This window comes from Athene cunicularia (assembly GCF_003259725.1).
Source record: "Athene cunicularia isolate RWA chromosome 3 unlocalized genomic scaffold, athCun1 chr3_part1, whole genome shotgun sequence".
In the NCBI taxonomy this organism is placed as follows: domain Eukaryota; kingdom Metazoa; phylum Chordata; class Aves; order Strigiformes; family Strigidae; genus Athene; species Athene cunicularia.
Genome location: NW_020799097.1, coordinates 81,679,905 through 81,707,456, shown reverse-complemented (window position 1 = coordinate 81,707,456; position 27,552 = coordinate 81,679,905). Strand labels below are relative to the sequence as shown.

The following is a 27,552-nucleotide window of genomic DNA, read 5'->3' as shown; positions in this document are numbered from 1 at the left end:
ATGATCAATTGCAGTGTTATACACTATCAATAATCTCACCTACAATACAGTAAATAGTCCAGCTCCTCCACAACTCGTCCTAAAAGTACTAGCAGATGTTTTGTGGCAATCTTGCTGCAGTGGTGTAAGATTTCACTACTTCCAGTTCTTTTTTCCACTGTGCTGCCTGTCCTACCACACAGCTGTAGAAGAGAATGCAAACTTAATGCCTCACTCACTCCCATGCAAAGCTTTGGTTTTAAAGCATCTGAGTTGGAACTGCTGGTGACACCAGGTTTGAGCAAAGCAAGTGCACTGCAAATGGGACTGTACTGAGGGGGCTTGCATACTAACAACTCTTGCCAGGTCTGTCACAGGGTAGGAGACTGTGGGTGACATCTAAAACTTCTGCACAAAATATGTCTAAGATATGCCCTAAACTTCTCACAACTGCTCAGGAAAGTTACAACAGTCACTGGATTGAAAAGGTGAATGGAAGACAGGGTAGTACTGGTTCTGTTTGTTTAAAAAAACCTTTGAGCTGTAACCACATCCCTCAGGGGTACTGGGCACTTAGCTGATCAATTTGTCCTTATCTAGTGCTTCTGAAAGCCCCTTTCTACACACTCATAGTTCTTGGTGTTGACTGCTCTGCAAACCATGGGAATTCCACCACTGACATTTACAGGAACAAAACTAGATCAAGGCAAAAAACTGTAAGAAACATTATTTTCCCTTTTATTTTTAAGTCTTCCAAGATGATGCAGGACACCAAAGGTTATTAACATTTTTCCTGTGATGTTGTGTAGTGCATGTCAGGCCATCTTCATACAAACCCCCTTTAATACATGACTGTCCTGGTTTCAACTGGGATAGATCTAGGGTTTCTTCTCCCCGCTCTTAGTAGCTAGAATAGTGCATTGTTTTGGACTCAGTATAGGATTTGGTATGAGAAGAATGTTGATAATGCACTGATGTTTGTAGTTGTTGCTAAGAAATCAAGACTTTTCAATTTTCCCTGTCCTGCTAGTGTGCAGGTACACTAGAAGCTGTGAGGGAGCACAGCTAGAGCAACAGACCCAAATCAACAAATGGAATATTCTGTATCATGTAACGTCATGCTCAGTATATAGATAAGGGTTGATCAGGAAGCTCTCTCTCGCTTCCAGGATTGTGGTTGCAGGATTATCTCCTCTCTGGGATTGCTAGCTGGGAACAAGCTAGGCATCGGTAAGCGGGTGGTGAGCAATCACACTGTACATTGCTCATTTGTATTTTCTATTATTATTATTATTACAATTATCATTATTATTTTAATTTAATTTCAATTATTAAACTGGTTTTATCTTAACCTACAAGTCTCCTTACCTTTACTCCCTCCAATTTCTCCCCCATTTTCTGGGATGGGGAGGGTGAGTGACTGCGTGGTGTTTGGCTGCCCTCCACGTTTAAGCCACAACAATGACTGAGTCAGATTCAGACAATTCACAGAAAAATCAAGAAAAAGAAAATGTTTCAAAACACCTCGTACAAGGAAGAAGACAAAAAAGCTATTTATTTAAGATTTTGGGTTGTGACCTCATTAACCCATAGCTAGACAGGAAATGGCCTTTTGGTGTGTGGGGCTCAACTCTCAGACACAGCTGGCAGAAGGGAGGTCTCCCAGTTTTCATAAGAGTAGCTATCCAGGTCCTGCCCCACATGGCAGAAATCAGGGAATATACTATCCTTCCCTGATCGTTGAAAGAAAGGTCACTGATATGAAACACAAGACAACTATGCCATCTCTAGGTCTGCCACAGTTCCTTTTACGTTTTTCATGGCATCGAAACTGGGTCTTTGCACAGCAGAGGCTCTAGCATATTATACTGCAATATTTACAGGCTTCATTTACTGCAAAAATGACTTGACTATTAGTTAGGAAGTGAACTAAACTAATAGGGAACCTCTGCAAGGTTGCAGTAAGAATAACATCTTCTGGTCTCAACCTCAGGACAGAGGTATGTCATCAGTCATGATTATGGGTAAAAAGTCATTATTCATTAAATTAAATGGTCTGGAAAACAAAGCAAGCTTGGCTATTTGCAGCAAATGTCTCGGGAGGCTCACTCTTTCCTTGAGTTGCTCAGGCTTTCAGTGTCCTTGATCCATTTGCTTTGTGTCAGCCCATGCCACCTGGATATAAATCTCTTCTAGCTTCTACTCCTTATGCTGCCTTTTAATAACTTATAAGACCCTGCAGAAAGGCACAACTTATTTATATGCCTGCAAACAGTGCAGGATCTATTTTTTTTTAAACATGCCATTGGTAGTACACATCAACTCCTCTTCAAGGTAGTTTCTTGCACAATGCAGGGCTCAGTAGCTGCATTACAAATGATGTGGTGACTGCCAGCAAACCAAAGATGTATAACTCCAGCAAGACCTCCAGAAACATTTCCTTCCAATAGGTGGAATGTTTCACAGGCAGAAAAGCACATCAAATGTGCTCTTGAACATGCTTCTCTCAGGCAATGCTGATTCTGGTAATCTATGTGGAAACCAGCAGATTCATAGTCCCTTTGCTGCTTCAAGACACAATTGTTAAACTAAGAGACCAACAGTATTGTATTTCTGTCCTTTCTTCATTATTTCTTAATCAAGCTAAATAATGTTTAAGCAAATAATAATTTCTGCTAGTCTTCACTTACAAGCTGGTCCCCTCCAGCCACTGAATACAATTGTTTTTTCCCTAGGGCTCACTCAAATTTCACAATATACCAAAGAAACTGTGTCCAGAACCAAATTAAGTATATATTAATTTCAATTCCATCACTGCATCAGTTCCTTTTTTTCCCAGAATGGGCTGATGATGCATAAACGGTCACATTTCTTTCCCATGAGTATATCCTGTTGTAAATTCACAACTATGGTATTCTTCCTACTCTCAGACCACACTCAGTACTGCTGTGTCTCACACTTTTTCTATCAAATATCTGTGTTGAAAATCACTTTTCTGAATCTGTATCAAGTAAAACTCACGTGTAGATGTAACCTAACAGTTTTCCAAATTCAACAGATTTTTTTCTGCCCATATTTCTAAATGGTTTTGGTCCTGTTATTTTACTTCACTGTGTGTACTGATGCTCTGTAGACTTAGTGTTGAATGTGTAACTGTATCAGCAATATATTACTTGCTCCAATGATTCTTCTCCCCATTTAATCAGAGACGCTGTGTTCCAGTTTAACCAGGAGACCAAAGACTATGGTTTAAATAATCAAGACTGTCACAGGGCGTGGTGAGTCCAGAGGCTGACAGGACAACCCACCTGCAGTATTCCCACTGCTGGCTCCAAGAGATGAGTGGTGCCCTGGATCTGGCAACCATTTTCTCCATCTCAAGAACCCTGCAGACAGGCAAAGTCTCCTCAATCATTGTCACACCTAGCCCTAGTAGCAACATCTACCTTTGCCCTGTAAGTCTGCCTGGACATCACTCACACTGCTCCTCAGTAGGCTGCATGAACTCCAGGCAGCTCCCTCCAAATGGCTCTGTGGAAACACATCTTCATGGCTGTGCTCTGCTCACACCATTTCCTTTTTCTACTGTTCCACTCAGACACAAACTGATGTCCCAGCACAGGGAGGTGGTCCATGTGGCACTGGAGTGGGCCAGCACATATCTTGAGCTAAATCCACAGCCATGGGGGGCAGGAACAGAAGAGTCGCTCCACCAGGCAGTTGCCCCAGCACGTTCACGGCACAGGTGATTGGAGCTCTGAGAGAAACCTCTTCAGTGGCCAAAGGGAGCCCTTGGTGCACAGGTACTTTAAACACACAAGGCTGCAGCCTCTCTGCCAGCTCCTCCACAGTACCTCTACTACTGGCTGTGCTTTTCCCCTTACACTTTTCTAAATCCCCTTCCTATCTGAAGTCCCATCACAGTGTGGGATTATCAAGCAGCAGAACTGCTGAAACATGAAAGTGCTGGAGCATGTCCAAAGAAGAGCAATGGTGAAGGGTCTAGAGCACAAGTCTTATGAGGTGCAACTGAGGGAAATGGGATTGTTTAGTCTGAAGAAAAGAGGCTGAAGGGAGACCTTATCGCGCTCTACAACTACCTGAAAGGAGGTTGTAGGGAGGTGGGTGTCAGTCTCTTTTCCCAGGTAACAAGCAATAGGACAAGAGGAAATGGCCTCAAGTTGCACCAGAGGAGGTTTATATTGGATATTAGGAAAAATTTCTTCACTGAAAGGGTTATCAAACATTGGAACAGGCTGCCCAGGGAAGTGGTTGAGTCACCATCCCTGGAGGTATTTAAAAGACATGTAGATGTGGTGCTTACGGATGTGGTTTAATGGTGGACTTGGCAGTGTTAGATTTATGGTTGGACTCAATAATTTTAAAGGTCTTTTCCAACCTAAATCATTTTATGGTTCTATAATTCCACGTTTTTGTCATGTCCATGAGCAGAGCACTACAGGGCAATGTTCATACAGATCCTCTGATGCCCTGATGCCTTCAGGGAGTAGTAGGGTTGCTCTGTCCAAATATCTGTCCATATTTTCCCTACATTCCCTCCCTTCTCCAGCCCCCTCTTTTCACATTTTTTAATTAATCTTCAATCTTCCTCTTTTAATTTTTGTTAATAAAACACAAAGACAGAGAGGGAGGGGATTTGTTTGCTAAGGCACAGCTGGCATCTGTCCCGATGGGGAAAACCAGTATTATCAGTGTCCAACAACAGATGCCTGTTGAAAAGTATAGGAAACAGTGTGAGCAAGCAGAGTGTGCCTACTTTTCTCACATGTTTCAGACAGCAGACATCTACAGACCTGACAAGTGAGAGGCTGCATCTAGACTGACACCAGCAACACAGCCATTATCCATAAATGTCTTGTTCCTTCTCCAACACTGGCCCTGTTCCTTTTTGATTTCCAGATATCCTGGGTCAGTGGGGTACATAATCTTATGACAAAAGTGCAGAAAAGAAACAAACTAAAAACCCCAATCAACCATGGCTGCTTGAAAATTGCTGTCTGATCATTTCATTGAGTAACTAATGAATAATTATTTCTTTACGAGAGTTTACCAGATAATTTCTTTATAGGTTTGTAACATTGCCCCATTTGTCTCATGTCATATTATCTCAATCTAATTAGTGTCTCCTCATATTAAAGGTGCATTATAGTTCTGAGCATATGTGGTTTTTCTTAAATTACTTTAAAAAAACCCCAAACAACAAAACCCAACAAGTGTAAGGATATACATGCATTTAAATAGTGATGTAATTTACTCAAATTCTTAATTAATAATAGGGTTCCTGCTTAATGTTAATGATAATTAACCTTTTATATGTTATGGTTTTATCATGCTGGTTTTGGATGAAAACAGCAACTTGACATAGGCACTGCAAAATTAGCATAAAATTTTGTGATTAATTTTAATTAAACTGCCCTAAGTGAAGTGGATTCTTGGGGCAAAAAGCTAGTTTACCATAACATATCTTGAATTTTAAAATAGTTCACTCTACACAGATATTAATTTCTTGTAATAAACTGAGATGTGGTAATGGTCTATGCCCAGCCACTGTCTCATTCAAGAGTCCAGAACTAGTACATCCTTTAAAAAAAATTAAAAAAAAAAATAAAATCACACAATGCATCTTCATTCACAGACCAGAATAGAAACTTGTTTTTGTAACCTGATCTTCAGCTTCTAAACTTACTCATTCGATTTATTCAATCGAGAAAAATTTCTTTCCACTCCCCCAGAAAAGACTACAAATACCAAAAGTGGGCTCAGCTATTTAAAAAAAATACAGTCCTGGTTAAACATCCAGAGATCTCCACCTCTTTCATGATTGATATTTCTTAAAACTTCAACAGCAAACAAAGCTGTTACACTCATGTTTTAAAAACTTGCTTGAAATTATCTGGATAGATTACAATGTATTTACTTAGGCATAATTAAAGTCCCATAAATTTTCATAATGAGACTTTACTTATACTCAAGACTTTTTTCATAGCGCTTTAAATAATTAAAGTTATATATTTAATTATCTGTATAAAGAAAAGAAAATTTACTGCAGTTTATCATGTCCATCACTAACAATCCTAAAATTCAGGCAAGAAACCACTGTGCTGGAGTTGAGGAATGATTCCATTTCATTTAAGAAAGTGAGGCGACTCAAACTTCCATAGGCATAAGCGAGATGTGTAACACAGTCCCCTAAAAAACAGTGGCAAATGCCAGGACTGCTTCAGGCTTTGCAAATCTCATCCTTGTAAAAGGAAGAAAATGCAGTGCAGTGCTGCTAATCAAACAAGTCTGTTCCCTTTGTCCAGACCCCCCAGAAACTCCCACCTCAGTTGTTACCTCAGAACGTTTCTGAAGTGAAGCACAATTTCATCACTGCAAAGCTCTTTATAAATTGTCTTAGGCAGGCATATCCCTACCCTAAAAAGATGAAAATCATGGAATGTGCAGTGAGTAATATCTGTTTCAACTTAGTTAAGCCTGACGCAGAGTAAGAGAGATGCCTTCCTTGCAGATGCCATCATATTGCAGAAGAACGAACACCAAGAAAAGAAGTCCTCTCAGAAGTTCATTCCTGGCACAGTGTGCTCCCTTCCCTGTGCAATGCATAAAGGAATTAAATCATGGGAAAAATCATACAGGAGGGAAGCATCAGCAGCAGTAACCTGAGATGGAAGAGGCCATCACTCGAGCTGCTTACTTCCCTCCCTGGGTTGCTTCTGTTTCCTGCACATACCTGTTCACAGGCCAACTGACCGGGTGTTAAGAAAAAATACTGCCAAGAACAGCACTGAATGTAGTTCCCTTCCTCTTGAACTTACATTCATTAAGAACACAGAGATGGCTTTAGGTTGCTTATAAAAAAAGAAGACTCTTGTCTACCCTGTCACTAGTTACTTCATATCTCAGAGTCTGTACAGCACAATGCTTGACACCATTGATTTATGTTCCTGCAATTCACCTTTCCACCCTGGGAAAGAACACAGCTTGTCAAATACTTCTTGGCAATTAACATTATATAATAATTCTGCATGCACTAGTCACCTTGGAATCAGTGAAACAAAATAAATAAAAATCTGTAAAAGATTGAAGGTGCAGAGCAGCGTGCAGGTGAAAGATCTAGGCTTACACCCTGGTTTGAGATCACTTGTGTCACAACGTGATCATCACATGCTGGCAAGTAAAGGTCCAAAACTACCCCGCAGAACAGATGAAAAGAGAACAGTGTTCTTCTGCTAATCATTATCTAACAAACTTCTACAGCAAACCCAAACACCCCGTCTCATATTTATAGATGTTATAAACAGGAAAGTTCTCTCGATTACCTTTTTCCTATTAAAGCGAAACATTTATGTAACTACTACAGATGTCTTTTATCCAGCAAAATCAGGAGAACTCAAATGCTTTGTCTGACTCTGTGAGCTAGTGCTCATTAAATATTAAACCACACATAGTCCCTCCTTCCCAGCTGTGTCACAACGTATGTCCTTTAACTGGTTTGCAGGTATGCAGCCTCCCCATATCAGGCAAGAACCACACTGACCCTGGGCAGTACAACCAGTGGGCATAACTTATTAATATTGTGGTAACATTCAGAATCCAGCTAAACTGGGATCATCAGTACTACATACAGTAAAAGCATCATTATTCAGAGCTTTCCCCGATGGCATACAAGCAGGATAAAAGAAGGGTATAACAAGAGGACAGATAGAACAGGACTGGGGAGGAAACGCAGTGGCAAAAATCACAGAATATACCCAATTCCTGGCCCAGCTGGGAGCAATATTCAAAACTCAGTCCTGTTCTCAGGTTATAGGTGGTTTTTTTAATAGATAGCATGGAAGAGAAATTTTGAAGAAAGTGCTTCCACTATGTAAAAAAACCTAGCACAGAAGAAAGGGTTTATGTATAACATGATGTAAATACATTTGAAAACATAACAAAAACTTAAAACAAAATACTTTAATTTAAAAATAAAATTCAGCAATGCACAAATACATTTAAACCCAATGCAATTCTATGTTGCCTTAATAAAACCCTGAATAAGAGAAATGGTAGAGAACTCCATGGATGCTAGAACAATTAGACTCTTCTTGTCCTTTCATCACAAAACTCTTCACCTCTTCCTGTAGTGGGAAATTTATTGAGGTAGAGGCTTTTATTTAGACTCTCTCATTTAACCTGCTTTAAGAAATCTTTACAACACATACCCAACACAAGTCTGATCTGATAACATTCCTTGTAGTATATGGTCAGCATACCGCTGTCTTCAATAGGCACTAAAACCCTATATATTAGAATCTGTAAAGTTGAAACTTTTTTCCTTTTTTTATGACTATGACACAGTGGTTGTTATTTTTGATGGGTTATTTTTACATCAATAAAATTAATAATACTAATATGCAACAAAAAAAATCTACATATCTAAATACATTATCACACTTCAAATTTTCTTGCACTATCCTAAAGCAATTTTCTTCCCAAAAAGCAAAGGAATTCCTGGCCAATGCACAGTGCTAAATCTTGGGATAAGAAGGCATGGCTGGGAACACATGTCTTGGAACAAACCCAAACCCATCTTACTGCTCACCATGGAGTCGTTAATGTGTTACAGACTTCGGACAAAGATGCAGATGATTAGCATAGCCTGGGTCATTCTAAACAGTACATTGTCAAGTGGGCCTTGTGGGTGCTCTAATGTTGGGGGAAAAGTATTTCCAGTTAATAGTAATAATGTTATTTTCTTCATACTTCCTTCCTTAATTGTTTTTGATCTTCTGTTTTAAAATAAAAGCATTTCAATTTCGTTGGAATTAAATACTCCAGCAAAGAATTTTGAACTACTAACATATTACAGGCATTATAAATACAAGTGTCCTTGCTTTACTAACCACACCTGCTATTTACATGTCATTTTCTATTGATACTTTTATTCCACCGAGTATCAACACATGCATATGGCTTCATGTCAGTGTCAATAGTCTGTCAGAAGTTATTTCTTATTTCCTTGTTCAGTTACAGTCTTGAAGCATGTTGCAAGTCTATTAAGCTTGTTAAAGCTATAAGACAATGGAGCTCAAGCACAGATAATTGAAAATCTGAACTCCATTAAAGATCAAGTCAAATTGTAAAAGGATGATATTGAGAAATAGAATAAGTACATTTTTACTTATAATTTACATTCAAAGATCTATCTGTACTTTTCAACAGTTTAAGTATGTGACCAGTTTGTTTCTTACTTAATGGGGATGAATACCTATGCAACTGGATTCTATACTTTTTTTTTTTTTTTTTTTTTTTTTGTACAGGCCTCCCAGTTTCAGAAAAACACACACATATTTTAATTTAATTTGAGACATAGACCAAGACTAAAATAAGTCTATCTTCTCTTGATACTTTTAAAAATTAAATAACCTTCATCTTCCTGTCTTTCAACAAATGAAATACGGGATGACTAGGTATCAGTATAGGTACTTTTTATATTTTTAAGATTCAGAAAGACCTTAGGTTAAACTCCTTTACTTGGATCACCTGCTTGTGTTCCTATTTCAGACAAGTTTGTTTCGTAAGATATAAGACATAAGGGGGGATGGCATCATGTTCTGATAATTATTCGTTGTTACTTTAGTAGCTAAGCTTTGCTCACTGCTTAGCAAAACATCATTTCATGATCAGCTTGCTGTTATCATCTAATCCTGTTCTATCTTTTCAGTTATCTAAGAATTCCAAAGTAAATCAGTGACAATCTTATCAATAAAGTCCAGTTATTTGCATGGCCAAAGATAATTATTCCATATCATTTATCATAACGAGCACAGTATTTTTTATCTTGCAGTTTAAATACACATAGGCAAGCTGTTGGATTATTTTAAGGCTATATCTGAACCTATAAGACACCAGCTGCCAAAACATTCAAAATTAGAATTTAAATATGTTGACTCCTATTTTTACTGGCTAACTCTTAGGGATCAGAAAAAAAAAAAACCCAAACACTTTCTACAGAGGTTCTCTCATAACACCTTCTCAGAGTTGCCTAACCTTGCTTTCTCTTGAAGGCTGAATAACAATGAGGTGGGCCACAACTCATAGCAGTCATAGCAATTCTTATGTTTCTATCGACAAGTAACACCACTGCAAGGAGTGCTCTGAGTGGTAATGGGCTATGTCTTAGTGTTAGAAAGTCTAAATTAGCATGAGTACCAGGGCAAATAAGCACATCTGATTTGGGGTTTGGCAAACATACTAGATGAAGTGGCTTCTTTTAGTTACAGTATCCTGTCTGTGGATCCCAGGTCTTACTGAATAAATAGTAATTTAAAAAACTCAAACTTTCTCATTATAAATGTATTGCCACATTATTTCAAATTATACTTTCATCCATCACCTGCTAAACATTATGCATCATGAGCACACAAAACTTCTACAGTATTTTAAAATATTTTTTCAATGCACGTTCCATTTTCTGCACTAAAAGTATGTCTGAATTCTACTGAGTACCCAAGCTAGTGATTTTAATACACTGTTGGTGCTTACAGACCTCTTAGCACAGCAGCTAAAACAGACTAAGGTTTAGTCAGGAAAATAGCACAAATTTCTTTTCTGATGCCTTCCTTCTATTTTTCCCTAGACAGGTTTACCTTATTTCTTCTGCCCAGGTAATAAGCATAATACTTAGACAGAATTTTCTATCAAACTCCATATTCATTTTTCCATGTCTCTATGAACACCACTCAAGGAGTGCTGTATGCAGTTTGAAATAACTAGTTGTCAAACTACAATATTCATTGCTGCAACTGTAGAAAAGGCTAAATTAAGACTTCTGTAAAAATGCCTTAGATGAACAAATCCATAGCTGTGATACAAATAATAAATTCAGTGCAAAACTAATGGGCTTTATACAAGCAAACGAATTAAATTATTACAAAGGGAGGGGGAAAGTGAGCTCTAAGAACAATCAGTCAGTGTAAAGAAACCATCCAAACATGTCAGTGCGGATCATTACATAATGTTCTCTCAGGGTACTTGTTATGAGAAAACTTAACTGTTTCTGTTCAAGAAAGGCCACACTCTAATCCCAACAGCATCGGCTAAAACTGCACACACATGCACTTGGTTCGCATGTGTCTGAATCATGTGTTTATATTTAAGACAATGAACAAGTACAGAACACTGTAACATCAGGATTACAATCTTGATTTGCATATGTGTGATTTTGCACGATTAGGCTCAGCCACTAAGCAAAGGAAGGAGAGAGGACTGTGGATTCCATTGTTACCTTGTCAAGAACAGCTTATCTAGAAAAGAGGGGTGGGGGGAAAGTGTACCTTTCTCAGCCAAATTCCCAGTACATAGCACATCTGGAGATGGCACAGATCACATCAACATGTAACTCCATCCTTTCCATTCCTGTGATTCTGGACTGGTCCTGGACTGGTACAGGACTGAGCAAGTCTAAACAATGTCAGTAGATAATAACATGTAAGGACTTGCTACTTGTACAAAGATCATCCAATTGTATGTCATTTTCCTATCCCCCAAATCTACTTTCTCTGGAAGAGCTGTCTTTCCTCTCCCTTATCAGAAACAGCTGAGTTTGCTGGCCAAAGAATCTCCAAGTCAGGGAAATACTCAAAAAACAATTTAAAGCCCATTACTATTAGCAAGCAAAAAGCATAACCAAGATCTGTCCACTATTTTTGTTTATTGTAGATGCTTAGGATATAGGATAGAGAGAAGGAAATGTTTTATTTGAAGGAATCTTCCCGATGCTCTTCTTTAGCATTTATATGGCTATAAGCAAAGGTAATTTCTGACTGATACTAGGCTGTCTGGTTTTCTGGTTTGGTTATTTCAGATAAAGTTGCTTTCTCCTATCTGCCTACCTGCAAAACAAAATAATACAACAATTGTAATGCAGCCCAGTTAGTACTCTTCTCTCAGCAAAACATGCTGGGTGTACAGTCAGTTCATGTGTTAATATTTGAGCTCATAATCTATTTAAGTAAGAGTATGAGAACATACCATAAACTATGACACTTATATTTTCAACAGAAGTCTAGTTTTCTTCCTAGTTCTGGCTCTTCAGACCTGTTTGAAGCTTTCACAACCTCTCCTATGCCTTTGCTGTTCTTCAATGTCTTTCTTATACTATTTATTTCCTTACAAGTTTTCACAGAACTCACATCAGATGCGAATTTGGCTGCCTGAAATCCAATGCTCCATATGGCATTCTCACCCACATACTTTCACACTTCCATAACAATCTCTTTTACTTTATGTTTTATTTTGCTTTGTATATTTTTATTTACTAAATTGATTCAGAATGTTTTCCTTTTATTTCTGCATTTTATCACTGTTGTCCTGTTACTGCCAAAATCTTTTTTGTTAATTGCCCTGTCATATATGCATATGGATACTCCAGCTTATTGTAACTATCAAAACCAGAACTCAGGTGAGTTATGTGACATTTGCTTTGTGAACTGACATTCCTCATTTCACCTGCAGGAGCCCCGAGGGAAGGCCAAAGAGCTTGCCCAGGCTCTCCAGAAAATGATAGCTTAAAGGAGGCAGAGGGCTTCAATATCATTTATTAACATTTCATTCTTAGAGACAACTGACTGCACACAGCAGATTGGGAAATACATTCCTCTGCAGGACAAATACTACTTTACATTCATAATATTTGTACTGGTGCCCAGGAGTCATACAGATCCTGTCATAAAGCATGAAAACAAATCTAACTTTCAGCTTGATACCAACTTGAAACCCCCTTTTGTGATTTACAAACCTATCTTCACTCATTTTAAATGTTAAAATTAACTGGTATAATTCATGATTTCCTGGCCTCCCCCCCTGACATTTTCCCCAACTGCTTTGAGAACTGCTTTTCTGGCACTGGCCACCTTGTAGCTCTGGGCTTTCTATACAAAATTCAGAACGTGTTTGTAGTTTTTCTTCTTAGCATATCAGTGCCCAACATGTTGTTTAGTCTTCCTGAGTCTCTATTTTTTTAGGTCTGATCTTCACTTATCCAAGACTAGTACTGCAGCTAGCAGTGCAGCTGGCTGTCAGAAGAAACTAAGAGGCCTAAGGGTGACAGATGAGATAAATAGATAAAGAAAGAACTTTTGGGGATCTTGGTCTTCTGCCCAACCATGTAAAACTTGAAAATTAGACTAGGTAACTAACTGTTTCTAGCTTTCCAGGCTGCTGTTGGCTGGAACTTATTATCTGAAATATTGCTAAACCGGTGTGTGCGATCTAAGAATAAAAATGGGTACCCTTTCTTTTCTTTCCTTTGCCAATCTCCCTTTGCTAAAGTCTACATCAGGAAGGCCATTAGCTGGCTACCCAAGCCACACTGCAGCACAATTCAGCTGGGAAAACTGATGTCCAAGAGGAGAGCAGCCAGCACTGTTTAACATCTTTGTTGGGAACACGGACAGTGGGATGGAGCACGCCCTCGGCAAGTTTGCCGACAGCACCAAGCTATGTGGTGAGGTCAACACGCTGGAGGGAAGGGATCCATCCAGAGGGACCTGGACAGGCTGGAGAGGTGGGCCTGTGCAAACAACAAGGCAAGGTCCTGCACATGGGTCGGAGCAATCCCAAGCACAAATACAGGCTGGGCAGAGAATGGATTGGGAGCATCCCTGAGGAGAAGGACTTGGGAGTATTAATGGATTGAAAGCTGACTATGACCCAGCAATGTACGCTCACGCCCCAGAAAGTCAACTATCCTGGGCTGCATCAAGACAATGGCCAGCAGGTCAAGGTGTGTGATTCTCCTCCTCTACACCAGTCTTGCGGAGTGGAGTACTCCACTTGTAGTACTGTGTCCAGCTCTGGGGCCCCCAGTTATAAGGACATTAAACTGCTTGAGCAAATCCAGAAGAGGCCACAAAGATGATCAGAGGGCTGGAGCACCTCTCCTATGAAGACAGTTTGAGAGAGTTGGGGTTGTTCAGCCTGGAGAAGAGAAGGCTCTGGGGAGACCTTATAATGGTCTCCCAGTACCTAAAGGGGAGGTCTACAAGAAAGCCATAGAGGGATTTTTTACAAAGGCATGTAGTGATAGGACATGGGATAATGGCTTTAAACTGAAAGAGAACAGATTGAGATTAGAGGTATGGAAGAAGTTCTTTAATGCGAGTGTGGTGAAGCACTGAACATGTTGCCCAGAAAAGCTGTGGCTGCCCTCTCCCTGGAATTGTTCAAGACCGGGCTGGATGGGACTTTGAGCAACCTGGTCTGGTGGAAGGTGTCCCTGCCCATGGCAGGGGAGTTGGAACTAGATCATCTTTAAGGTCCCTTCCAACCCAAAGTATTCTATGATATTACATTCTTGAAAAACAACAAGATCAGATTGACAAAAAAAAATTAAAACACAGATCAATGATTATTGTGGACAGGACAAAACGATTAAGGGAATGTAAGTATTTTGACACTGAATGGAATTATTTCTGTTTGCACAGAAAAATTATTTGGTTTATTCACACACAAATTGACTTACAATGTATATATAATAGCAATGATGACATCTTCTAGATTGCTATAATTAGCATAGACAAATAAAAATGATATTTTATTTTGTGAAGAATATTAAATTACCATTTTCAAAACAAATTTACATTCACAGTCAGTAGAAAAGAGCTATATGGGGAAATGCAAATAAATAACATACTAGAAGTTAATATATACAAATGAATAATTTTAGTCACACAGCTGCTGCACAGCTTAAGTTACTCATATATAATTTTGTAGGCTTGAAACTTGCGTATTAAATAGTTGCAGAGACACTTCCTTGGAACTCTGTAGCTCCAAGGAAATATAGCTCCTTTATTATTTAACTGAATAAAAACCACTGAAGGCCTATCTTTCAAATATAAAGCAGATGCATGACCCTCTACTTACACCCATGGGTATTTTCAGTTACTATTTTGTTTACTGGCTAATATTTTAATAATAAAAATTATGATAGAGATGAAGAATAGAATAAAATAGAATAGTTTCAGTTGGAAAGGACCTACAATGATCATCTAGTCCAACTGCCTGATCACTTGAGGGCTGACCAAAAGTTAAAGCATGTTACGAAGAGCATTGTCCAAATGCCTCTTCAACACTGACAGGCTTGGGGAATTACCTTATAGTAACTACTATAAGGTTTAAACTCCATTCATTAGCTAGTCCCAAAAGCTCATAAATAAATAGTATTTCTCAAATAATTTTGTAAAGTAGATAATAGTTGAAAATTTCTCTAATTTTAACTCCAAAAAAAAAAATCTAATGAAACCATCCTTATGAGTTGATAGAATAATTCTGCCTATTAGAAATAAATCAACAGCAACAAAAAAGCAAGAAAGATCAGGACTTGCAAGTTTGGTTAATGTCAGAGAAATTCTCCAGCTTCAACACAGAGCTCAGATTTATATAATCAATTTTCTTTTAGTAAAATTAGCTGCTGTTGCACAAAGCAGATTACAGTGCAACTGGTTTAACCTTGTACTAGCTGAGACCTATACATCTCAAGTGAAAGAAGCCTTTGTATTTGTTGTTTGATGCTTTTGTACCTTCCAACTATTCTTCAGTGCACAGTAATTCAGCTAGAGCAGTTAATATCCAAAATAACCAGTATTAAATCTCTTGATCTAGATCTCTCTTACTCTTCTGGTACAATTCCTACAGCTGGGCATGCAACTTCGGCAAAGGTTCTACAATCCTCCCTCCAAAAATGTGTTTCAAGATACAAATTGTCTTAACATTAGAGACTGTTTCACTCTTCCTGTTTTGAAGCACTTCAGATAGACAGTTTCATTGCTCTCATGCTATCATCACCTAGCATAAATAAAAAGGATCATTTTCTTATAAATAATTGGAAGATCACAAATACCTACTAATTGCATTCTGCATTGAAGAAAACAAAGGAATTTGCTAGACGCTTACAAGAGGAATGCTCTTAGCTGGATTTACTATGCATGTTTACATCAACAGATAGCTACAACAGGAATGCTCTCAGCTGGAACCAGATCCAGCCACTCTGCATTTCCATTTGAATAGTGCAGAAGGTGTTAGAATTAGAAGGAAAAGAGGTTCTGGTCTTGTGATAGCACGTTGTGTTTGAAAAAATACTTTGGCTAATTTACTCCTGAGACTCTCGGGAAGTTTATGAGTGTCCAAGCCCATCAAACTGCAGAGCTTTCACACGCCTATTACAACCAGTTAGACCAGAACCCTCATTTCCCTTCAGGACTACAGTATTCCTTCACACCATTAGTTGCTGGTTTTAGTCAGGCAAAATTCCTCTTAGTTTCTATCAGAGTTTTACCAACATGAAGACTGAACGATTTCGGTCTTTGAAAATAAAGAGATAGGAGGTTAATGTACTAACCCAATCAACCAACTTCATTAGATGGATTTTAAACTCTACCTAGGAGTTTCTCCAAGCTGTATTCTACACATCAGTCATATGGCTTTGTGGTGGGATAGTTTAACAATAACCAAAACAACTAAGTTGCATTTTGTTATCTTTAACATTTCAAATTTCTCCAGGAACACTGTAATTTCATCCCACTGCACGCCATCCTTTGTCTAAATTTGCAAAGATGTCTGGTTTTATATGTTCTTACTCCTCAGCTGACTGAGTCAGGGCTATCAAAGCCTAACCAGCTCCCAAGTTATAGCTTATACAAATGATGAACTAGAATGCCTTTCTGTTATTGTTTTAAAAGGCTCCTACCTCAGACCCATTCAGTGTCCCCAGGACTAGTATAGGCAGATTCTTTACCTTCATCTGAAGTGGAAAGACATGAACAGTAATTTAGCATTTAGTAAAAATGAGGGAGTCCAGGCTTAGGGAAATATGAGTTTTCTATGGGTAAAAGACCTGTCTGAGGACACCTCGTCCTACCCCAGTGCTTCTATAGCATGCCCTGTTAGAGGTCTCAATCCTTAAACCCTAACCTAAAACTGCAGATGACTGTAATATGTTATTTCTCCTTTCAGCACCTGGGCTCTGGGTAGTCAGCTCTCTAGGCAATGGGAAGAACAAGTAGTTTCTTCTCAATTGCTGTAGATGCTTTCTACCCATGTTGGGACAAGCTATTAAGTACTAATTAAATACCAGGTTCAAGATGAAAGAAAATTAAAACCGCACATCTATTAAAAGAAATAATTATTCTATAATTTAAATAGAGCTCTTCAACAGTGCTCAGGAACATATAATAAAGACCACGTATGGGTAGGTGTAATTGGATGCAGTTGCCTTAGGAACAGATGTTTGGCATATAAAGCAGGAAGCCTGCTTAAAAAGCAAACTCAGGTTTAAGCCTGGTGGGTGAAACCTGGCTTGACTGAAGTTACTGACAAAAGTGCCATGGGCTTGGTTGGAGTCAGGGATTAATTCCAGCAGCTTTTTTAATTCTCTTGTATTTGCAATATTATTATGAGTGCAGAGCTGAATAGTACATTACTTTGAGCCAGAAGTGCTCTACTGGAGGTGCATGTCCCAGTTTCCTTTGTGCAGTAAGTTCATCAAGAAACAAAAAGTACCTAGGGAATCATAAGTGAGTCTAGGTTTATACTCCAGAGATTCTGATATTATTCCCACTTCCAATGTATTTTTATTATGTAGACAAGAGACTTTGTGCTTTTAGAGAAGTGTTATTGTACGATGTAAAAGAATCTGACATGCAAAAAGAAAACACTCTCTGGTATATAAGTGTCATTTTAAAGTAATATTAATAGCAAAGATTCCTATGTAAAGATGCCATGCAAAAAAACTTCATTTTCTGAGTTTTCTAGAAATAAATACAGAACTCCTAATATTTTTTGCCAGAACAATTTCCAGTGAGATTCAACTTCTACTATGCATGTGCCAGAAACAGAATGTCCAAATTACTGCTCCCAGTACAAGATTCAAGACATGTTTCTTGTCCATGTATTTCTCAACAAAGAATATATTTGTTCATGCTTCTATGATTTACTGACCATTTTTGCTGCCATTTGGAGAAATAGTATAAAACACAAAACTGCTTCTCATCCTGTATGAAGTCAGAACACATATACAGCCCTCTATCTCTTGACATCACTATCTGCAAAAGACAAAGAATTTCCTACAGAAAATGAACTAGTCGTTATTAAGGTGTAAAGTTTGAAATAGCAAAGGATACTCTATTTTCTGTCTTTGAAACAAGAAAAGCAAATCAAGAAGTTCTTTATTAAATAAGTTGTTTACTAAATGATACTTCCCAAAGACTAGGAAATAACTTCATGAGCAGGAACCATGAGGTCAAATTCTACGCTGTACCCCCTAAAAGTATCATCATAAATCTCACAAGCCAACTGTAGAAAAGCAGTGATTTAAGACGCATTTCTGCACTCTTCATATATTCTCCCAGGATAACCTGGCAAGCCGGAGAAACCATCCCAGAGTCAGATACCCTCCTGAAATCCCTGCAGCCATACATACTGTAGCTCTAATCCTCCATGTTATTCTTGTTTTCATTCCAACACATGTATTTTCCCACACTGAAAAAGAATCTTTTAGAAAAGGGGTTTTTTTCCCTGTATACTGGGAGAAGGTTCATGTGGTTGGGTACAGGAGTCCCACAATATATCTACAATATTAATAAAATGTGGACTTATGTTAATTTTCAAGTCAAGACCCACCTGTCATTCCCATGACTATAGAGACAGATTAGATTAGTTTTGAACTCCTGAATGCACTGTAATTCAGGCCCATAGAATATACCTGTAACGTATATAAGAAATAGCTGAAATACAAGTCCTGAACAACAGAGGCCTTTAGTCACAACAAGTGATGTAGAAGTGTCAGGAAACTAAATATATAGAGAAAAAAAAGCCCCTTCTGTTCTTTTCTCACTCATCTTGCTCAACTTGAAAGTGATCCAAATGCCTAACTTTGATTACAGACATTTTCCATGGCTCTACTTTTACGGTTTTGCCTGCCTTTTTCTATTACATTTGTTTTACATTATTTTGCAATTTCTTCTCTTTAACTAGCCTCTGAAAATCAAACCTAAACATTCTTCTTTACATTATAAATGCTTTGTTTCTGAAAGGAAGAAAGATCCACAACTGAGAAGTTATCAGGCCAGCAGGACACTGTAAACTAAATGCTATACAGCAAAAAATAACTGCAGCAGAAGTATAAAGAACAATGTTTTCTGTTATTAATTTCTGTTTCATGGAAAGTACAACCCAAAAATATAAGCAGTAGCTAGTGTCTAAGTTGAAAAATTAAACACGGTTACATAAGACTATTACCATGTTAGTTTGCCCAAACAAATACTAGTATAAATGGCTGCATATTTTACTAAATCAGTCTCAAAACTTTCAAAAGATGTTGCATAAAGTGAGCAGGAGAAACAAGAGAATCATAAAGCCATTAAGATATATTTGCTGTTTCACAGTGCAAACACTGCATGGTTGATGTTAATCCTGGCACTGAGTATTTCAGATAGGGCAAAAATTTGCAAGCAGATAATCCCTAATGAATACCTGACAAACCACATTGTCTGGATACAGGTTACTGTTTGAAAAAGGAAAGCCAACTCCAGGCTTTCAGGACATGACCATGAAGACGCCATCCTCATCCTCACACAAGCACAACATCTCTGAAGGGGCAGGTCCTCAGTTCACTTCCCACCTGATCACAAGCCTGTGCTCTGTTCACACAACTGCAGGGATCTGGCAAAGCCAAAGCAAGACACCAGGGTTGAGATAGAGCTGCCAGACTGCCACAGGGCTCACGAACAGCACATGTCAGAGAGCTTAATAGTCAAATGATTTGGCCTGCTCTAGTACACATGGACAGTGGACAACAAGCTCAACTTTCATGCTACTTTAGTACCTTAGCTGATGTGAAGAAGAGATAGTGAGGAAAAGCATCAAATCTGTGCTATTTCCAATGCAAAAGTCAAGGAAAAAAAGCTGAAACCCTTTAGGTTGTCTACCAGATCAGTGCTACCACCTATTATCTATATTGCAGTGGGACTGGTAGGACTTTGCACCACTGTTCAGAACTGAAAATATGGTTGCTCCCTTTAGACATATAAGGCCCTTTATCATGAACTACTGCACAGGGGCCAGTTACAGCAAAGCAAAAAAATATTTAATTGCAAGATTAAGGCCTTATTATTTGCGCAGCACAAGCTCACCAAAGTTTAAAGATGATGAAATCGGGGAATACCACCCCTGCATCCCTCCTATCTATGACATGTTTCATGGAGTGGTTCATAAAGCAAATATACTCTATGGCCTTCCATGCAATCACAGCATCTTTTTTCTTCCATGGATGTACTGAGGAATGAAATAACATGTGCTGAGTGAAGATAATCACAGAATCAAACATGTTAAGGGAAGCAGGTTCTACTACAAGACGTATCACACGAAGGCTAGCTATTCCCTAGGTAGGAACCATGATCTGCAGATAAATTTCTTTCTCCAAACACAAATGCTCATTAGATTGCTGTTCTCAGAGTGGTCATCATTCACAAGCAACAGTGGAAAGTTTATGGCTTCAGCTTCCAAAACAAAGAGAGGGACAGAAATACACCCTCAGATGCTCCAGAAAAAGGCACTTTGCCAGAGGGCTAAAGTTGCCTTTATGTAAGTTTTCCATCCCTCTCTTTATCCTGAGGCTTATTTAACCTCAAGTAAACATCAGCAATTACCAGCAGCTTCTGATTTACATCAGGAATATGAAACGTACATACACTCATACATTAAAGAGAGATTAGGACACAAAAACTCACCTTGAAGACATGAAAAAATGAGCCAGAATCTGGTAAAATTAGCTATTAGGCTAATGAGCATGGGTGGTGATACACTAAGCAATTCCAAGAGGGACAAACATCTGGTCTCAAGAGTCTTTGTCCTTTTGTGGCTTTATGTTTCAGTAACACTCCAGTTACACAAAAGTATCTGATATTATGGTAGACCAGCACAGACTTTGCAGCCAGATTCCAATGCCATTATGTTATGTAATTAACTGTTTTTATTAAACAAGTTATTGATTTAAGTTGCAAATATACACCACACAGTACACTCCAGAACTATTACAGAAATTTAGCCTGGTGAAGGAAAGGCCTTCAATAAAGACAATTCCAAAAATCAGCATTTGTTCATAATTCTTGATAGTTTCCAAATTCTTTTTTAATAAATTAGCTTGCTCCTTCGTTATTCCACATCAATAAAGAATAGTTTGTGTTTTTAGCAACAATCCATTATTATGGATTCAACACATTAATTAGTGAACACATTCATAGTTCTATTTAAAAACCATGCAATTCACTGGTGAAAGGAGTCTCAAATGCTAGATAACACTCTTCAAAACTACTAACATGGGCCCTGACTTTACAAAGTACAGCTAGCTTTAGTAGTAGGTTTTCATGATGGAGACTTCAGTAGTATATTCTACCAAAATAACAATGTTCAATGATAACATTTGTTAAAGGTATAAAACAAATGCTGGAAGCCAACAGCCTCCTATTTGCTATCCCAAATGGCATACTGTAGATGACATGCAATTAAAGCTGCACTGAAAAAAAAAAAAGTGAAAAGAACCAATTAATTTGTTAAACAGCAAACAAACAAAAAAGAGGGGTCATTTTGTAGATGTTAATTTTTAGTTTCTTCACTGTGAAAACTAGATACAAAATACAAAATATTTATCCAGCTGCCTAGTTAAAAGTGGTGGGTACTTCACAAGATTAAAATTATTTAGTAAACAAGTTACTAAATGTTCACTAAACATTTAGCATTTACTAAACAATTCAAAATGTTTAGTAAACAACTTAAATTAAAATTTGCTTGGCTTGACAGCAAGTCATTTAAAACTTAAAATCTGTGTTTAATGAAGTTCTATATTGTAACAGGAACCAGTTTTCTGCATAGCATTGGCCAAAAATTACTTTTCTTATCACCTGCCAAAAGCCAAAGAACCTTTATGTCTCTTCCCCATTGGGACTGTGTTGAAAAAGAAACTTCTGAAAGACTGGCTATATTTCAATCTCCCTTTATCTTTAAATATTCATATGGTATCTTCACAGCTGTTCAGTATTCATCACCTGTACTCCTCTGCCCAGTCTCCCATGGCCAGATTATGCTACTCCATACTCATTCTCAGTTGCAAGACCACTCAAAGAGTTAAAGCCCACTGGGGCAAATGGGTTCCCTTTCCCATGAGAAACGTCTGTAATATTCTGGGACATCCACTGCAGACCTAGGATTAGGTCTCTGAAATATTTTAAGAGACTGTCTCTGGGGACAGTTCTTCTCAGTTACAATGAGTACTATCCATATGGGGAAATGGTTTTTGGAGTTTTTGCATGAGCTTTCATGTGGATATAAATCAGTAATATCCCTGGTTTGTGTATAACCACATTGTAGGTTTAGCTTGCAGCAGACAACTACAGCTGACATTTGAAACAACAATGGTACAATACTTTTAAATCTGCAGTGCAATTCATTACCACTGCTTTCTTTCACCTGTGGGGGTTACCACTTTTCCTTAGCTTTTCTTGCTAGCATAATAATTAGTTATGTTAGTATTGCCAATGAAAAGCATTTAAAAAAAAAAAAAAGAGACTTCAGGCACTATAAGCCTGGCTTATTAAAAAAAAAAAGTGATAAAACACATATTTTTATTTGTCTTCTAAGATGAGGCCGGGGGGGGGAAGGAGGGTTTACCTATAGATTGACCCTGGGGCAGCTATCCAAATTCCTCTCACAGAGGAAGACATCTAGAGGTTACTCCATGTTTCCACCTGACCAGCGTGATTCTCACATAATCATTTGACTCAGGAACAACAACATCAACAATACCACCAAGACTTGCAGTAGTTACATGAGCATTACATTCAGTATTTATGTATTGGAAAGCAAGTAATCAGTTTTAGATGAATCACAGCTGGCCTGAAAATGGCTTTCCCCAGAGAAAACAATACAACTTCTGTCTTTGAACTTCTTAATATTCTTTCTGCAGATAGAGTAACATCTGTAAAGCACACAAAGAAGGTAGGTGAATAAAGGTGGGAAGCCAGGTGGTCTCTTTGGCATCTAAAAGGAGGAAGGGGCCCACATAATCCTGATCTGTCCATAACACATCTGTATTTAGGAACACATGCTAAGGATATTTGAAAGTCCCTGCCATAGAAGACAGACTCTAATCTTAAACAAGTAGTAGAAATAGGTGATCTGTAGGAAGAGGCAAAGACTGCAAAATAGGGATAGCTGGCTCAAGCCCACATGAATATATTTAAAATACTAATCACATAATGACAGACTGTGATATTGAATCACCACAAAATAGACATAGTTAATGTAGAGAAAAATGTTTGGCAAAGGTGCTAGCTGTGCACATTTCAGGTGGAAACAAGAACCCTGCCAATTGCTACAGTAATTAAAACAGACAAGTCTTCCATACAGATCAGTAAGAGAGTTCAAGTGTTTAGTGACACCTGATTTTCTCAAGTACAGAAAAGCTCTTAGGGACGATATTTCTAAACATATTTAGAAATCTAACTCCTACTGATAATGGCGTGAAATGGAAACGTTAAAATATGGCAGTTCACCTCCAAACTTTTCTCTGCTATTAAACTAAAGTCACAGGCTTTTAGAGGCAGAAATCATGGTAATTTATTTAACCTTCATGGAAGAGAACAGCACTGCTAATACAGCCCTAACAACAGTTTGATCTCCATACAACAAAAAGTCTGTCACTGCAATCTAAAATTTTGTGGTGTTTTGTTTGTTGCTGTTTTTTTTAATTAAATGCTTGATCCCTATGTGTTAAAAAAAAAAAAATTAAAAGTCAATTAACATAATTCTTGCTGATAACTAGGATTTCACAAATGCTAAGCTCTGTTATTGATGTAGCTGTATCAGAGTACAATTCTACAATCTGACTACATCTTACATGTGTTTCTTCCCTCCTGCCTTTGCATTTAAGAAATCAAATCAGATGCTGCAAAATAGTCCCTGTGGGACAAGTATGAATATTTGATTTAGACTAGAGAGCAGTTATTCACATAATTAGTTACCCTGAAAATCAATAGTCAGAATTTCAGAAAAATAAGAACTGCCAGATTGGATGAGGACACACTCCTGTCCTCTTTCTGAAGGTGGGCAGATGCTACAGAGGAAAATGCAAAAAGCCCTGAAGAAGCAGCCCCCTCCCAGACTAAAAGGGCCTAATTTGAATTCTGAATAATGAAGTTTAATATCCTCTCCAGTGTTTTTCCCATCTTACAATTCTAGATCTTGCCAGCACTATGAATTACAAGCCCTTGAATTCTTGATCTCAAGAACAAACTATGCGTTTTCTTAAAAAATATTTCCTTTTCTATCAGTTTTTAATTGATGTGGCTTTTCAGCTTCATTGACTGTCCACCATAAGAGACTGTTTGTCTCTTATGACACAATAAGAAGAAAAAATATCCATCTGCCTGAGCAATATGTGCCAATACTTTCCATACTTTTGTTTCAACCTCTTTAAAGTAAACAGCCAAAACTCTTGAGACTCTTTATAGATTGTCTGTACTCTTTCTCCCTACTCATTTCAGAGCCTTCTGTAATCTTTTCTGAGAGACGATAACGAATATTTCACTAGGCTGTACCACTAAATTCTCTGAAGGCATCATAATACAGGAGTACGTTGCCTTACTCCAGTTCCTAAAATCTGGTTCGCAAGTGCAGTCAAACATCAGAGGTCTTCCCTGAGCTGTGTACAGTCTCAAACCATTCCCTCTCACTAGCTGATGTAATGATGTGAAATTTTGAAGGTAATTTTAGCATTTTCAGGAAACATGAGGCTTTTATTTGTGATAACTGACTGTCATTTGTTGACATTTGGGCTATTCACCTGGCTAGGTCAGGTCTCCCTAGAGTAATGACAAGTCCTGTCTCATTCTGTCCAATCCCATATCAGTTTGTGTCTTCAGCAGATTTTCACTTCTTCCTCCCCTCTTTCCATCTAATGTGTAAGTATATTAAATACTGCAGCTGACATAAAACCTTGAGGTATTCCAGTATGTTTTAAATGGCCAGTTTTTTACCACAACAGAACTAGACTCCAGCCAATTTTTGGGGTCATGGCAACACTACCTGTGATTACCTCTCTACTTTCTCTCATGGAATTTTGTTAAAAAGACTAGCAAAAGCTTTCTGAATGTCTCAAACAATTTTATACATATATACATATATATATATATATATATATATATATAAACAGTCTAAATTAAGTATGAGACAAATACACTCCAGTGTGAAAAAAAGCAGATCTGGCCCTACAGGTGATTTAGTCACAATAAAAAGAATGTCACTGAGAGATCAAATCTAGACCACACTAGATTACAGATTTACTTTCCAGAAAACAAGTCCATTATTAATGCACTCCGTAATTATCATGCCAACAGCATCTAAATCTAAATATGCAGGCACAATAAGATGACAAAAATTACCCACGATGGAATTTGAACTCACTAAATATCATTTGTTCACAGTACTTGGGCCAATTAAACCTTCTAACTGGAAAGTCACAAGGCAAATCCATATCCCAAAACTGGGCATAAGCCCACCCTGAAAGACCATTCAAAGAGGTTTCAAAGTAGCTCTGACAAAGCTAGCTTCCTGTTTTTGATGATCTACACCATTTACATGCAGTCAACTGTTCAACAGATGGCAGTTCAGCACAGATCTTCTTCAGCCATGCCATATAATATCAGCTAGAGAGATGGGTCTTTTCTTCTGCATGTTCTTCTACATTCCTAGCAATACAGATCTTAAATTGGCAGTGACTTCACATAACCTATTATTTTTAGACATTCATTTATGAAACTCACCACCATTACACCTCAAGTATGTAATTTTGTTATTCAGAACAAGTTACAAGAGAAAATATAACTAGAATAGCAGGCTTAGGCTTTCAATTAACTTTTTCAGACAGAGCTATAAATTTCAACAAATAGGTTATAATTGAGAAGCCAGCATGACCTTTATTACTTCAGAAGGTTCAGACATAGCAGCTCACTGAGACTTCAGCTGGACTATTAGTCACTCTGTCAGATAGAAGCACTAACATCCAACTCAGTCTGGCACCAGCATATGATCTGATCCTGAAAACTGACCTGAATAAGCTCTACTCTCAGGAATGGTCCCAGTCCAGGCAATGGAATTGCTCTTAGAGAAATCCCATACTCCCTGTGAGTAAAGTAGCAAACATCAGATACTTCTGTCATAAGCACAATCAAGAAAAATAAAAGGCTTTTACAGAAGTCCTAAAATGTATATCAGTAAAGTCCTATAATCAGGCAATCAGGATCTCTTCCTCTGAAAAAATGAACTAGAACTGTGCACCATGCACCAGGTATACTTCTCTTCCACGATTAAGCACATTGCCAAACAGATAATCCACGAGTAAACATTTCAGAGTGTTTACATGTAATACTGAGGAAAGTGCAACGTGAAAACAATCACTTTGCCAGAGACAGTCTTCCCAGCAGAGCAATGGTTTCTCTTGCAGCAGAATCCTTTCTACAACAATATCCCTGTGATGTTATGAACGACCAAAATATCTTTATGACTTCAGTTAATGGGTAAGTTACTCTTAGAACTTGTTAATATATGCAGTTGCCATCACGGTGATGAAAGATGGACAAGAAATAGGATGTGTTACATGCAAAAATACTAGGTGATATATTACAACCACTCAAGGTATCACTTTCTTTGTAAATGTACATGGAGGAATACAACTAGGTCTCTCTTCATATTGACATCAGCATGTTTCTTCCTCAACTGCAGGCATATGGAAGAACCAGTTCCATTTGACATATGAAGAGGCATAACATTCAGGTCAAGCGCTGTGAAAATCTGACAGACTCCCAGAACAACGGAAAGACGCACTGATAACGCGTTACTTGTGAAAACGGCGTGTGCGTGAGTGCACTGGGGCTTCTACGCAGCCGTCAAAAACACAGCGTCACGAAGTGTGTCTGCAACATTAAGACAAATATTTGACCTATTTTCTTAATGGAATGGGACTGTCGTGATTACTGCGCGACGCTCCTACGAGCCAGCAGCTGCCTAAGGACCAGTGCAACACGGGCACGGCACGCTTTGCAGAGAGCGGGAGCGTTCCACGGGGCGAGTTGTTCCCACGAGTAAAGCGACTAGAACCCCGCGCCCACACTTACCGGCCTCTCGGGGTCGCGGGTCCCCCCACGCAAAGCCCCGGTGCCCGTCCCCCGCCTCGCAGCCCCCCCAGCCCCGGTCGCGCCGGCGACTCACGTTTGTAGCTGGCGGCCCAGGGCTGGTAGCCGTAGTAGCCGGTGATGCGGAGGATCCGCTCCTCGATGGAGGTGAGCCCCACGGAAGCGCTGGTGAGGTCCTCCACGGAGCGGGACCACTTCAAGTCCTCTTTGATGGCCTCGTCCACCACCAGGTACTTCAGCTGCCGCAGCTGCGGGCTGATGTCGGACAGCCGCCGCGGGCTGACATCGGGGGAGCGCCGCATGCCGCTGGGGGCCGGGAGAGGGG

At 38.6% G+C, this 27,552-nt stretch overlaps 1 protein-coding gene across 1 annotated transcript in view; it reads right to left on the bottom strand.

Annotated features, from left to right (window-relative positions):
* SLC35F3 (solute carrier family 35 member F3) overlaps window positions 1–27,529 on the bottom strand; it is a 178,787-nt gene extending 151,258 nt beyond the window's left edge. Inside the window, exon 1 of the mRNA XM_026846268.1 lies at window positions 27,304–27,529. Coding sequence (XP_026702069.1) covers window positions 27,304–27,529 — 226 coding nt within the window. The remainder of the gene's footprint in view (window positions 1–27,303) is intronic.
* Between the last annotated feature and the right edge of the window lie 23 nt (window positions 27,530–27,552).